The 15,000-nt window shown below is 49.9% G+C and overlaps 1 protein-coding gene across 5 annotated transcripts in view; it reads right to left on the reverse strand.

The window, feature by feature from the left end:
- The window catches only part of birc6 (baculoviral IAP repeat containing 6), a 267,517-nt gene that overhangs the window by 52,356 nt on the left and 200,161 nt on the right, over positions 1 to 15,000 (reverse strand). For all 5 annotated transcript variants that reach the window (XM_063191494.1, XM_063191492.1, XM_063191495.1 and 2 more), the window contains exons 70-71: positions 11,001 to 11,220; positions 690 to 835 (exon numbers count right to left, since the gene is read on the reverse strand). In XM_063191494.1, the coding sequence (XP_063047564.1) occupies positions 690 to 835; positions 11,001 to 11,220 (366 nt within the window). The remainder of the gene's footprint in view (positions 1 to 689; positions 836 to 11,000; positions 11,221 to 15,000) is intronic.

The following is a 15,000-nucleotide window of genomic DNA, read 5'->3' on the forward strand; positions in this document are numbered from 1 at the left end:
CACAAGATATTTTCGTTTGTCATGTTATTATGGTGCAAGCATGAATAATGTTTCTGAAGTGGACCAGCTTGCTTTTTATTTTCTACTGTCTTAGGACTGTGAGCCACCTTCGTTGGCTTGTCTGAGGCTGGTGGTGGCGACATAGACGATCTCTCTGCCTCGGCGGGTCAAAGACGTCCAACATGACACTGTCCTTCAGTGCTAACAGATGGTTTTGCTTACTGTAACTGTGAAAAACATGAAATTTCAAAACATTTGTGAAGTGAATGCATAAAAGCCAAGCCAAAAACTAATTTCAAAATTGTTTCTTTTTTTGCATTTACAGTAAGCAAAAGTATCCGTTGCACTGAAGGAGATGTTGGACGTCTTTGACCAACGTGTGTGTGTGTGTGTCAGTGCCCACCTTGGTTGGCCTGTCTGAGGCTGGTGGTGGCGACATAGGCGATCTCTCTGCCTCGCTGTGTGTGTGTGTGTGTGTGTGTGTGTGTGTGTGTGTGTGTGTGTGTGTGTGTGTGTGTGTGTGTGTGTGTGTAAGTGCCCACCTTGGTTGGCCTGTCTGAGGCTGGTGGTGGCGACATAGGCGATCTCTCTGCCTCGCTGTGTGTGTGTGTGTGTGTGTGTGTGTGTGTGTGTGTGTGTGTGTGTGTGTGTGTGTGTGTGTGTGTGTGTGTGTGTGTGTCGGTGCCCACCTTGGTTGGCCTGTCTGAGGCTGGTGGTGGCGGCGTAGACGATCTCGGCCGTCCTCTGGATGTCGGGCACCAGCAGCGTCAGGCCCTCGGGCTCCGGGTCCGATGGCTCAGCCTTCACCACCCCTTTACTCTTGTCCTTCTTAGACCTGCGGAGGGAGGGGGAGGGGGAGAGAGAGAGAGAGAGAGAGAGAGAGAGAGAGAGGAGAGGAGGGGGAGAGAAGAGAAGAGGAGAGGAGAGAGAGAAGAGAGGAGAGAGAGAAGAGAGGAGAGAGAGAGGAGAGGAGAGAGCAGAGGAGGAGAGGAGAGAGGAGAGAGAGAGAGAGAGGAGAGAGGAGAGAGAGAGAGAGAGGGAGGAGAGAGGAGAGGGGAGAGAGGAGAGAGGAGAGAGGAGAGGGAGAGAGAGAGAGAGAGAGAGAGAGAGAGAGAGAGAGAGGTCAGAAACTTTAGCACAAAAAGAAGAATTTGAACCAAAGGATTCAAAAGCCATTAGGATTCACAGGGACAAAAATAATTTTTACTTCACCACCCCTTTCTCCTTTGCCCTTCTTTGACCTACGGACAGACAGAGCGAGAGAGAGCGAGCGAGCGAGCGAGAGCGAGAGCGAGAGAGAGAGGGAGAGAGGGAGAGAGAGAGAGAGAGAAGGGCAGACACTCGAGAACCAAAAACTGAACAAAGGGAGATGTTCAAACCGGCTTGATCGACAGTCTTCTCAGAGTCTTCTCAAAAGAGAAGTTGTTAGCCTGTTAGCAACTTCGGTAGTTGCCAATGGGAAAATGCATTGAAAACAACTGAGTAGCTAATACAGTAAGCAACTTTGGTTTCGAGAAATGTAACCCAGGTTTGTCCTTGTTTAACTTTCAGATAGAAAAGCAGACTTACAGAGAAGGCAGAAGCTTCATCACCTAAACCGAACAGGAGTTATGTCAAACAATCACGATTCACAGAGACAAAATTATGGCTCATTGGGTATGCCAGAGGAGGAAATGAACTTTTATCAAGCTGTATAAAGTCACAAAGTGACAAATTATTCACCGGACGGCCAGGCCAGACAGCTCAACAGAACAAATGTTATTTGATGTCAGAAGTCTAGCAGCCACTTCTGTGTTTCACCAGGCTTTTGGCTGGTGGCCGGCGCCAACTTCCATCCCTCGCGGCCAAGTCAGTCAGAAGTTGTTTGAAACTGAATATTCATGGATACAGAGACGAGAGCAGAAGGCTGGTAGGGGAAGGAAGAGAGAGATCAAAAGAGGACTTGAGGGTTGGTGGAAAGAAAAAAATAAATCTAAATTATACTACTATAGTAAAATGTAAATCTTTTATATGACTTGCTTGTCGCTCGCTGCTGTTCTTGCGATTTCATAGGCTACTCGCGTCCCTCCATAACTCACAGCTGGGCACCACTATGCATTATGCATGCACACCACCATCGCCGCCACGCGCTCAACAACACAATAAACTAACTTGAGCAAACAAGTTGGAACAGGAGCTGGAAATCTTAGCAGGAGACACGACACCGTGATGCATTGCAAAAAAATTCTATCCTGACACACAGCCCCGTGATTTGCCATGAGAGTGGTGAGACGCATTATAATTTCAAAAGACCTATAAGTAGAGCCATCGTCTGTGGCTTGCACACCCCGCAGATTGCCTGAGCGTTCCGGAGTGTGGTATTCGGAACACTCGTCAAGCGGAATGTCTGGGATGGCCCACTAAAACACTACTGGGTGATGAGGGTGATAGCCGTGTCCGTTAACTTCTTCCTGTGTGTGTGTGTGTACGCCTGTGTGTGTGTGTGTGTGTGTGTGTGTGTGTGTACGCCTGTGTGTGTGTGTGTGTGTGTGTGTGTGTGTGTGTGTGTGTGTGTGCGTGCGTGCGTGCGTGCATGCGTGCGTGCATATGTCTCCACTAAAGCGCTCTCGTGGTTGCTTACGGTGTCTTGGTTACTTGTGCCTCTCTTCCTCCCTGTGTGTGTGTGTGTGTGTGTGTGTGTGTGTGTGTGTGTGTGTGTGTGTCCGTCCACTACAGCGCTAAGGGTGATAGCTGTGTCCGTTACTTGTACCTTGGTGTGTGTGCGAGTGTGTGCGTGCGCGTGTCCACTACAGCGTTAAGGGTCTGTTACTTGTGCCTCTGTGTGTGTGTGTGTGTGCTCTCCTGGCTGCTGAAAACAGGGAAACACCATTTTCCCCATTAGGCCCCGACTGGCAGAGGCAGCTTGAGAACGGTCACAGATTTTACACTCTTAGTAAGATAGGTCACCTTCTACATTAGGATGTGTTTTTATTTGCAGTGTCCAAATAACCTGAATTTTTTATGAGCCTACTGCCAAAAAGGACACAAGGAACATGAGGAGGAGGAACACGCACACGCATACGCACACACATACACACGCACACACACACAAGGTCAGCTAGAGAGGAACATGAAACATGGCAAGACAGTCAGAAGCTGCAAGAGGACACTGGACTGAAGGACTGAATGAGTGAGGGGTTGTCTGAGCGTGAGAGAGATAAGACTGGAAGGAAGGAAGGAGCAAGAGAGAGAGAGAGAGAAAGGGAGAAAGAGGGAAAGACATAGAGAGGGAAAGGAGAGAGAACATCTGTAGGTGAGTTCTCGGACGGAATAATAAAAGGCGGTCCAACAAGGGCAAAGACAGACAGACAGACAGACAGACAGACAGACACAGACAGGCTCGTCTCCCAGGCCCAATGAGCGATCACTTCACTTGTTAAGACACAGAGCGACTGCACTGTAGACAGAGATCTACGATAGACTGGTGATGGACGACAGCAACTACTTGGTACTACAGATAGGAGGTACAATCAGCCTTTAACAACTGGGGAAGCCCTAGCCTGGGAAATCAATAGTTCCCATCTGAAAGACGGCATGGATTCTATCCCTCAGCGAGGGTACCAGATCTCATGCTCCTTTCAGAGAGCGGGGAGGGGTGGAAACTAAAGGCGGTGACTGCAGTTTGTTTGAATAAATACAACTAACACGATTGGCTATGGGCTACGTTCATGCCAAATGACACATTCGTAACCCTCAATAAACAGCCACTGGTAATCGTATGCCACACCTTTCCAACGAGAAAATGCATCGGTAGTCTCTACAGTAGACTATTTCACTCATGAGATTGTCTAGTGCTGTTAACCAGGAAAGGGGAACTCTGAGAATAAGCAAGAAACATGGAACTGAAAGGCTGTGTTGTGTTGTTGGGGGTGGTGGGGATAAAAGCCAAGAAACAGAGCAGTGTTTTCAGCTTGACCTTTTCGCGGAGGGGAGCTGGATTCCACCGGGCCCCAGTGCATCCCAACACGGAGGAAGACACACTGGCACACATTTCCTGCCATCTCCTCTCTCTCTCTCTCTCTCTCTCTCTCTCTCTCTCTCTCTCTCTCTCTCTCTCTCTCTCTCTCTCTCTCTCTCTCTCTCTCTCTCTTCTCTCTCTCTCTCTCTCTCTCTCTCTCTCTCTCTCTCTCTCTCTCTCTCTCTCTCTCTGGCCATGTTTCTCTCTTCCTTTCTCCTGCTGCCGCCACCTCTCTCTCTCTCTGTCTCTCTCTCTCTCTCTCTCATCTACCTCTTTCTCCTGCCATCTCTCTCTCTCTCTCTCCCCTCTATCACCCTGTCATCTCTCTCCCTCCATCTTCCACTCCCTCTCTCTCTCTCTCTCTCTGTCTCTCTTTCCCCTCTATCATCCTGTCATCTCTCTCCCTCCATCTTCCAGACCCTCTCTCTCTGCCCCCTTTTCCCAGACTCCTCCGCCCGCTTCCGTTTTTCTTCTCTCTCAGTTCTCGGCTCTTCCTGCTCCGCTCCGCTGTTGTCGACCCGTCTGTCTCCCTCCCTCCCTCCCTCCCTCAGCATCACTACCATGCTTGGAGACGCACGGCGACAGGGATGTTGACGCATGCCGATCACACCACAACCCATGCCATCGCCATAGTGACAGGGATGTAAACGCATGCCGATCACACAACACTACAAACCATCCCACCACCGTGGGCTACTGGAGGCCCTCATCAAACTCCTTTCTTCTCCATCCCTCTCTCCCCCATTCTGTCTTTTTGTCTCCTTCACTCTGCCAGTCTTGGTAGAGCTGGGCTGATGTGATGTGTGCAGCGTAGGGATGCAAAGTATCGATTAATTCATTAATCATTAATTGATAGTCTTATCGATCGACTTACGATTAATTGCTAAGCGGCGTTTTCCCCCCGAAATCTCAATGTTACTCAACTACTAAATCTAAAAATTTGAAATAAAATACCTCATTTAAATTAATTCTATTTCAATTCTTAAATCCAAAGGAGATTTAAATATTCCCACTATTCACACCCCTCTTCACATGCCCATTTCACCTGGGTCTCTTGTCAGTTGAATTGTCGAGTAATTGCGATTAATGGTTTTTAATCGGTTAATGCATTGATCGATTAAAGTCGATTATTATATGGTTGTGACGTCATCTGTCGAATGCTCCATTCATTTCAACGGGGCTCCCCAACGTTCGGACGTCTGTTATTTTTCGATAACGGACGGGTTGATCTATAACAGACCGCTGTCAATGGCAACAAGACTTTTCACTGCTAAAGCGACTTTTCAACAAGACTCTAATCAGCTGCTGTGATGGACAGCACCCGTTGTCCTGGCTACCGCTGTCAATGGCAACAAGACGTTCACTGCTAAAGCCACTGACTTGTATACAAGTCAGTGGCTAAAGCGAATGTTTCATATCACTCCGCAGGGGGTCCGGTCTTTTGTCACTCTAATCAGCTGCTGCGATAGACAACACCTGTTGTCCTGGCTAGCCTACCTAGCTGTTGCCTAGCGGTGTTCCACTGTTTTGTTTTGCGCAGCAACAATCTTAACATTAAATAGGTCTAAAGAAATGTCCCCGCATGTGTGAATCATTTAAGTATATCCATATAATAAGCGGGTTAACTTTCGGCGAGTCGGTCGCTTGGTGGAATAGCAGCACTTCAGAGAGAACAAGACCCCTCCGCTCCGCGTCGGGGTCTAAAGATTCTCTCTGTCGTGCTGCTATTCCACGGTAGCGACCTTCTCGCCGAACGTTAACCCTTACTTAATCGTTTGCATTCCTAGTGCAGCGTATATGATGCTTATGAGGCTGCTATAGCCAAGTCTGAGGCAGACACTTCTCTTTACTTCATCTGTTTCTCTCCATCCATCCATCCATCCATCTATCCATCCATCCATCCGTCCATCCATCCATCCATCCATTTTTGGCTCTTGCTCTCCATTTAACGCTCTCTTTCTTGTAAAAACTTCGCTTCTCATTCTTCTAAAAACAGCAGCTTTTCCATCCCCTTCATCACACAGTCCTGGCCCACGTCGGAATTTAGTAAGGCGGGAAACCTGGGAGTCGTCGAGGGTCCTCCTGCCCTGCCGCCCCCGCCAGTGGAAGGTGCGGTCTCCTTAAAAGCAAATAAACAACGACAACCGACTACCCGGCCAAGTTGTGTGCTCATGAATGATTAACGTCCGACAGACGAACTTGTGCATGTAATGTATTCCCTCCCCCAGCTTGCAGCCACCGCTCCCCCCACCCCCCTCCCCACGTGACCAGGAACATGTGTGCTGTGCAGGACTGCTGCCAGGACCTGGTATGCAGCTCCTGTCACAAGTGGAAGGAAAGGTATGCATCATGTATGGGCCAAACACACACTCACACACAGATGTGCACACACGCACACACACACGCACACACCCGTGCACGCACACACACACACGTGCACGCACACACACACATGCAGGGACGCACACGCACACGCAGGGACGCACATGCACACGCAGGGATGCACACGCACACGCACACACACACTCAGGGACACGTACACATACACACACCCAGACACACACACACACACAGACACACACGGGCCAGAGCTCTTAAAATACACCCAATGTTCCCCTGGCCAGCCTCCGGACATGCTGCCCAGCTGTGCTCCACGCAGGGGGCTCCAGGTTCAAGGCCCCGTTTAGCCCCCGTGCAGCGCCGGGTTAAGAGCCCCCCCACCCCACCGGGTTAAGATCCCCCCCCACCACCACCACCACCTCAGCACAGGGTGACTCCATTGGTAGGAGGGGGCAGTGGGTAGGGGCTGGGGGGGGGACTGAAGCCCCCTAGGGGGTTACTTAACATTTGTGAATCACTCCTACGCCCGCCGCTGTACAAACATACACTCACACACACACACACACACACACACACACACACACACACAAACGCATGCAGGCATATCCACATGAACAAGCCTCTGCAAATGTACAGATGTATGCATATAATGGGGGCTGCAGTGATGTATGGTGGCCATGGGGCCTTTAAGTAAACTGTTAATTCATCGAGCCAAGCAGGCACGGAGGAGAGAGAGAGAGAGAGAGAGAGAGAGAGAGAGAGAGAGAGAGAGAGAGAGAGAGAGAGAGAGAGAGAGAGAGAGAGAGAGAGAGAGACACAGAGAGAGAGGGCGACGTTGGCTGCTGGAGGACTGTGTGTGTGTGTGTGTGTGTGTGTGTGTGTGTGTGTGTGTGTGTGTGTGTGTGTGTGTGTGTGTGTGTGTGTTGGATAATGAATAATGGATCCTGACAGACCCCCTCAGCCCTGTGAAACGTTCACGGTCTGACGGATGTACTGTGTGCCTCGAAAGACCAGAGGAAAAAGAAGAAGAAGAGAAGAGATGGAAAGAAGAGGAGATGAAAAAATGAGAGAAAGGAGAAAAGAGGAGAGGAGACTAGAGCGTGTGATGAGGAGAGGGAGAGGGAAGAAAAGAAAGAGTTGTGGATGGATGGAGAAAGAATGAGAGAGAAAATGATGCAGAGAGAGAGAGGAAGGATTGAGACAGGAGAGTGCAGGAGAGGAGATAAGAGAACAATGAACAATGAAGAGGAGGAGAAGAGAAGAGGAGAGGAGCGAAAGATACAAAGAGTGGATGGGGGACGGATGGAAGGGGGTACAAGATGAGGGCGGAGGAGCGATTAGCAGGTGCAGCTGAGAGTGATGGAGGGACGCAAAACGAGAGGGCAGGACTCTGGAGAACGATGCAATCCATAATCCACTATGGAGGAAGAGAGGGAGGGGAGAGAGAGAGAGAGAGAGAGAGAGAGAGAGAGAGAGAGAGAGAGAGAGAGAGAGAGAGAGAGAAGAGAGAGAGAGAGAGAAGAGAGAGGCTTGAGCAAGATAGCGGAAGAGTGCCACAGATGGAGAGATGTAGGGTGATAAATCCCTGATGGTGACAGGCGGAGAGTACTCTGCTTTAAGTTGAAGCAATAACCTCTTAATGACTCACAGGGTAACTATCTCAATGACACCTTGCTTTTCCGGGTGTTAAGGGGCTAAAACTGTTATTCATAGTGTCCAGCAGAGTTAGCCTGATTATCATCGACGTTCAAATCTCTTCGAGACAACAATTAACGCTTCGAAAACGGCATGGTTGACCTGCCTCACTTGGTTTGCTTATGGACGTTAGCTTCCCGACAAAGAGGAAGGAGTTTTTTTTCCCGTATTTGCGGGAACTCAGAAAGTACTTGCATTGCTCTTGACCTGACTAGTTGCAACGCTGAAAGTGTTGCGTCACTAGGAAGGCAAAGCCTGGCTACTGCAGAATAGCAAGCCACTATTTTTTGGCTCATGTTTTTGTAAAGTAATTCTTGCAAATATGTAAAAGCTTGTATAACCGCAGAGATACACCAGCGGCGATCTGAGCGAGTCGAGCGACGGAAGTAATTGACTTTGCATTGAGTCGAGAGACAAAAGCGATTCTGGAGACTAGAGCGATTTGCGCGACGAGCGCGACAATTTGAAGTTGAAATCTTTTCAACTTTCTATGACGCGGTTCGACGACAAGCCGCGACAGCCAATGACTGTATAGAGGTCAGTGACCACAGCCAATGGGAATGCTTGAATGCTTTGCCTTCTGCCTGTACGGACATACTCTGGTCTCCTCAATCTTTGTATCGCTTGCTGCTACACTCTGTCGCTTGAATCGCGTCGCCGCTGGTGTATCTCTGCGGTAACATACAAGTCTACCCTGCATGGCACGTTTCCAAAAGTCAAATATCTGCCTATCCACCTAGGTATACATCCATCTGTACACATACATCCATGTACACACATATGCAATTATTGGTCTTCCCAACATCGATTGTGGATGTCACTTCAAAGAATCCATCCATCCATCCATCCTTCCATTCATCCATCCATCCATCCATCCATCCATCCACCCACCCACCTACCTACCTACCTAACTACCCACCCACCCATCCATCCATCCATCAATCCATCCATCCATCCATCCATCCATCCATCCATCCATCCATCCATCCATCGTTGACAGCTTCACACAGGCACGCGTGACTCAACTGCAAGATTCCACATTTAACACTGATCCCTGTCCTTTCCTCTTTGGGCCGCCTGCAAAAAATAAATATATAAATAAAGCATACTCTACTCTTTTGTTTTCTTCATTCTCTGGGACTCTGTAATGGGCTTTCATTTCCATGCCAATTCATGCAGGCACAGAAATTGGACGTGGGACTGCAATCCCATTACGGTGAATGGCAGAGAGGAGGCATTTTCCATAGCAAGTGGAAAGACTGGAGCGAGAACACACACACACACACAGACGCACAGACAGACGCACAGACAGATGCACAGACAGACAGACAGACAGCCACACACACACACACACGCACAGCCACACACACACAGCCATCCACACACGCACAGCCACACAGCCACACACACACACACACGCACAGCCACACAGCCACACAGACACACACACTGTGGCTGTGTCTCAAATGCCGCACTTGTGCACTTCGGGCTCTGTTTTTCAGTGCCTAGGGCGCTCTCGCTGAAAATTTCAGTTGAGGCAGTGCACTGAAAGTGCCAGGATGATCCCCTAACAATGGCGGAAAATGCAGTGCTTGAATGATGGACACTGCACGCACTAAACGGCGGCCATGTTGACAATGACACGGAGGAAATGAGGCATTCAGTTCAATAGAAGAGTTTGGTCAACAGTCTCCTAATTCTGTAAGTAATGTTGATGGGAGACCAACCTTTACATGCCAACCAAAGTATTGTATGTGTGATTGTTGTCCTTTGGGGTGAAGGACATGAATATACAAGCACCAGACGCTGTGCATTGTAAACAGTAGCCAACTGATATTTTGGCGAGCTAATGCCATGCTCAGCCGTCACTTCCAGCAAGGGCACAGTGCATAGTGCTCAAATTTTTCCACGACACTATGCACTAAAGACCTCAGTGCACTGTGTGCACTGTGCACTGACTGTCAGTGCACTCACAAAAGTGCAGCATTTGAGACACACCATGGCAGCAGCTCACGTTCACCACAGTTGTAAAATGGCACCTGCCTTTATTCATGACACTTTCAGACCATGGCGGGCGGTAATCATAGTGCAGTGGGTAGTGATTTACTCGGCTGCCGAGGAAGTGAAGACTCGAAACACAGCGGTGGATTTCAACACCGCAGTCACTTTGTGTAAAGTACTGTGAAAGTATAATGCACATGTCTTGCTTGCGCCTGTGGTGTTTTTGTGTGTGTGTGTGTGTGTGTGTGTGTGTGTGTGTGTGTGTGTGTGTGTGTCTACTGTCTATACATGTGTTATGCATGTATGGGAGTAAGTGAGGGGGGGGGGAGAGGGAGGGAGTAAGTGAGAGAAGGGGGGGGGGGGGGGGAGTAAGTGAGAGAGGGGGGGGAGGGAGGGGGGGAGTGAGTGAGAGAGAGGGAGGGAGGGAGGGAGCACCCTCCTGAGATGGTATATGTTTTGAGATGAGCTTCTCTTCTCCTGCCCAGGGTGTGGTTGGCTTCTATGATAGGCGTGCTGAGTGTGTGTGTGTGTGTGTGTGAGTGTGTGAGTGTGTGAGTGTGTGAGTGTGTGTGTGTATGTGTGTGTGTGTGTGTGTGTGTGTGTGTGTGTGGTTGGCTTCTGTGGTAGGTGTGCTGAGTGCTTCTGAGGGTCATGGACCGTAGACGCAACCTAAAGTGACAGCTGCACTGTTAAGTAGGAGTATGTGCTTTTATATGTGTGGACGCATGTGTGTTTGTGTTTCTGCATGTGGTGTGGTGCGGTGTGTGCATCTCTCTCTTCCTCTCTGTGCTCTGATCTGAGGTGGTTGGTGTGTGTGCGCCTGTGTACCTGAGGGGCGGTTGGTGTATATGTTCATGAAAGGTGTGTGTGTGTGTGTGTGTGTGTGTGTGTGTGTGTGTGTGTGTGTGTGTGTGTGTGTGTACATGAGGTGGTTGGGATGTACATATGTGTGTGTGTGCGCACATACCTGAGGCGGTTGGTGTATGTGTCTACGCAGGTCTTCATCTTGGCCAGCAACATGCCCACGGAGGTCTGGCTCTCGGAGCGCTCCTCCTCCTCCTCTTCCTCCTGCGCCGGGTCGCCCGACAGCGGCAGCAGCAGCGGCACCAGCGAGGTGCAGCTGGAGATGGCCCTCAGCAGCTCCAACAGCGCCCGGTACAGCGGCACGTGGCGAGCCATGTCCAGAACTGGAGGACAAGAGGAGAGGAGAGGAGTGTTAGAACATTACACAGTAAAACAACCAGACATGTCCAGAACTGGAGGACAAGAGGAGAGGAGAGGAGAGGAGAGGAGTGTTAGAACATTACACAGTAAAACAACCAGACATGTCGAGAACTGGAGGACAAGAGGAGAGAGATGGGGGGTTTAGGACACAGACAGATTTCACCAGTAATACAATGAACTGGAGGACTGGAGGAAGGAGAGAGAGAGAGAGAGAGAGAGAGAGAGAGAGAGAGAGAGAGAGAGAGAGAGAGAGAGAGAGAGAGAGAGAGAGAGAGAGAGAGAGAGAGAGAGAGAGAGAGAGACAGATACTATGAATTACTATGTTAGGACATAGTAAAAGAACCAGAGACATGTTCAGCACCGGGGAAAGAGAGGAGAGGAGAGGGGTATTAGAATGTGATGGGCTACAATGCACAGCAACACAATGCACATGCCTATTTTTGCTTACATCCACATGAAATTGTTTGTTACACCTATTACAAGGATTTCAGAACTGAATTGTTTCTCTTTCCCTGTGGGTTAAAATATGTTGAAAAGAAGCTGCTGCTTCAAAAGCTCAACGAGAGATAAACCGTTTTTCCAAAAGGGTGCCCACACTTTCTCACAGCACTGTATGCTGCAATGCATGCAATGCAATCAGAGAAGAAAGAGCAAACTAAACATGCACCCTACATAAAATAGTGTCTTAGAATTGAGGCTGTTGCATGCTAAAATGTAGTACAGCAACAGAGAGAGGGAAAGGGAGATGCATAGAGACAGACATATTTGCGCATAGACAGAGAGAGAGAGAGACAGAGAGAGAGAGACAGAGAGAGAGAGAGAGATAGAGAGAGAGAGAGAGAGAGAGAGAGAGAGAGAGAGAGAGATGAACACACACAAAGTAAGACAGGAAAACAGAGCAGAGAGAAGCTTCCACTGAAAAGAGTGCAACAGCACTGGTCACACATGGCAAACCAGCAAAATCCAATATACAGCCTCTGACACGTTCAGCTAAAATTCGGGACAACAGGGAAAAAAGAGGCTATTTTCCAGCTTCTGTCCGATAGGAATGAAAAAAAAGGGAGACGGGGAAAGAAAGGTTGAAAATAAGCAGGAGGGAGGGAGGAAGAGGAAGAGAAAATACAACAAAGACGAGGAATAGAAGGAAAAAAAGAGCAAGAGGGCAAAAAAAAGCATGAAAGAAAGAAATGAAAGAAAGGAAGAAAAAAGAAGAGGAGAGAGATCATGCAGTGAGAAAAATTGAGCTAGGAGCCAGGGAAGGCTGAAAAGAAAGAGGAGTGTGGGGGAGAGGTGATGGAGGCATCAGAGGAGAGGAGTGGGGGGGGGAGAGAAGTGATTAGGCATCAGAGGGGTGTGGGGGGAGAGGTGATGGAGGCATCAGAGGGGTGGGGGGACTGGAGAGGTGATGGAGGCATCAGAGGAGAGGAGTGGGGGGAGAGGTGATGGAGGCATCAGAGGGGAGGAGTGGGGGGAGAGGTGATGGAGGCATCAGAGGAGAGGAGTGGGGGGGGACTGGAGAGGTGATGGAGGCATCAGAGGGGTGGGGGGGAGAGGTGATGGAGGCATCAGAGGGGAGGAGTGGGGGGACTGGAGAGGTGATGGATTCTGATGGAGGCATCTGACTCTGAAGATGAAGCGCCTGCCTAGCGCGCTGATGAGACACAGGTCACTGGCAATAGCCAACCTCTGCTCTGTCTGTACATCAACCTCTCTCTCACACACACACACACACACACACACACACACACACACACACACACACACACACACACACACACACACACACACACACACACACACACACGCGCACACACACACACACGCGCACACACACACACACACACTGACTCTCTCTCACACACACATACACTCTCACGCGCACACAGACACACACACACAGAGACACACACACACACACACTAGATTCACAGCCCACACTAGAGAAGACACTATACACCACACACGATTACACGGCACCACACACACATGCCAACATACCACACACGTGTGCACGCAATTACACACAACACACTAGACTAGACATCACACACTGGACTACACTCCAGACACGGGACTACACACCACACACACTAGACTAGTATAGACACCACACACATTAGACTACACACCATACATGCACCACACACTGGGCTACACACAACACACACACACACACTAGACTAGACACTTGACTACACACCAGACACCACAGGCCTCTGTGAGCGATGGCTAATTGCTGAACACTCTTCAAGTGGGCCAACATGAATATTTAACTTAATGTCCTCAGAACAAAGGAGACAAAACACCCATGTGAGATATCGCTCTCTTTCTGTGTGTGTGTGTGTGTGTGTGTGTTTGTGTGCGTGTGTGTGTGACGGCTAGTAGCGTGGCCCCATGTGAACTGGCTGCAGAATCAAAACACACACACACACACACACACACACACACACGCACACGGAAGAAAACGGTTCAAACATCACCCCTTGCACACACACATATATATCTGACACCTAAGGAATACGACTACTAAACTCAACTCACGTACGCAGGCAGGCACACACAGGGAGATAAGAGAATGTGCAGGCTGAAAAGAAGCTCTTCAAATTCTTGTCATCCGGTGTGTGTATCAGGCAGGCAGGGTGAGGGGGGGGGTGGAAGGGGAGAGAGAGAGAGAGAGAGAGAGAGAGAGAGAGAGAGAGAGAGCGCGAGACAGAGAGAGAGAGAGAGAGAGAGAGAGAGAGAGAGAGAGAGAGAGAGAGAGAGAGAGAGAGAGAGAGAGAGAGAGAGAAAGAGAGAGATGACGGAGGGCTGACTGGCAGCCAATAGTCCCAGCGGCGCGCGGAGGAGGGATATTAAAGATTATTAGATCACCAGGAGGGGCACAAAAGGAAAGACAAATGATGCGAGAGGAGAGGAGAGGAGAGGAGAGCAGAGGAGAGGAGAGGAGAGAGGGATAGAGGAGAGAGGGATAGAGGAGAGGGGAGGAGAGAAGAGGAGAGAGGAGGAGAGGAGAGAGGAGAGGAGAGGAGAGGAGAGCAGAGGAGAGGAGATGAGAGGAGAGGAGAGAGGGGGGAGAGAGGGGAGAGGAGAGGGGAGGAGAGAGGAGAGGGGGGGAGAGGACAGGAGAGGAGAGGAGAGCAGAGGAGGGGAGAGGAGAGGGGGGAGAGGGGGGGAGAAGACAGGAGAGGAGAGGAGAGGAGAGGAGAGAGGGAGGAAACGGCCCTCAGGCGGCTACACCGGGGCAGAGAGAGAGAGAGAGAGAGAGAGAGAGAGAGAGAGAGAGAGAGAGAGAGAGAGAGAGAGAGAGAGAGAGAGAGAGAGAGAGAGAGAGAGAGAGAGAGAGAGAGAGAGAGAAGGAGTGAGGGAGAGAGAGAGGGGGAGTGAGAAAGGCAGAGAGAGAGAGACAGGGAGGGAGGGAAGGAGAGAGCGAGAGAGGGAGAGGGAGCGAGAGATAGAGAGAGGGAGGGAGAGAGCGAGAGAGACGTGGAGGGGAAGAGGGGCGAGATAGATGGATGGAGAATAAGGGAACAGAGACGAAGGACAGAGGAGCGAAAGGGGGGTGGGGTGAAGGCAGACCAAAAGAAAGAGACTTGGCGTCCATTTCGACACACATCATCGGATAACTTCACACACTGTACTAATGAATTTGTGTGTGTGCTTGCGTGTGTGTGTGCGTGGACAAGGTGGCCTCTGGTGCCCTACGCGACTGTTCGGACTGAGGAGAGGAGCGGAGAGGCGAGAAC

The sequence above is a fragment of the Engraulis encrasicolus genome, chromosome 24 (genome assembly GCF_034702125.1).
Source record: "Engraulis encrasicolus isolate BLACKSEA-1 chromosome 24, IST_EnEncr_1.0, whole genome shotgun sequence".
In the NCBI taxonomy this organism is placed as follows: domain Eukaryota; kingdom Metazoa; phylum Chordata; class Actinopteri; order Clupeiformes; family Engraulidae; genus Engraulis; species Engraulis encrasicolus.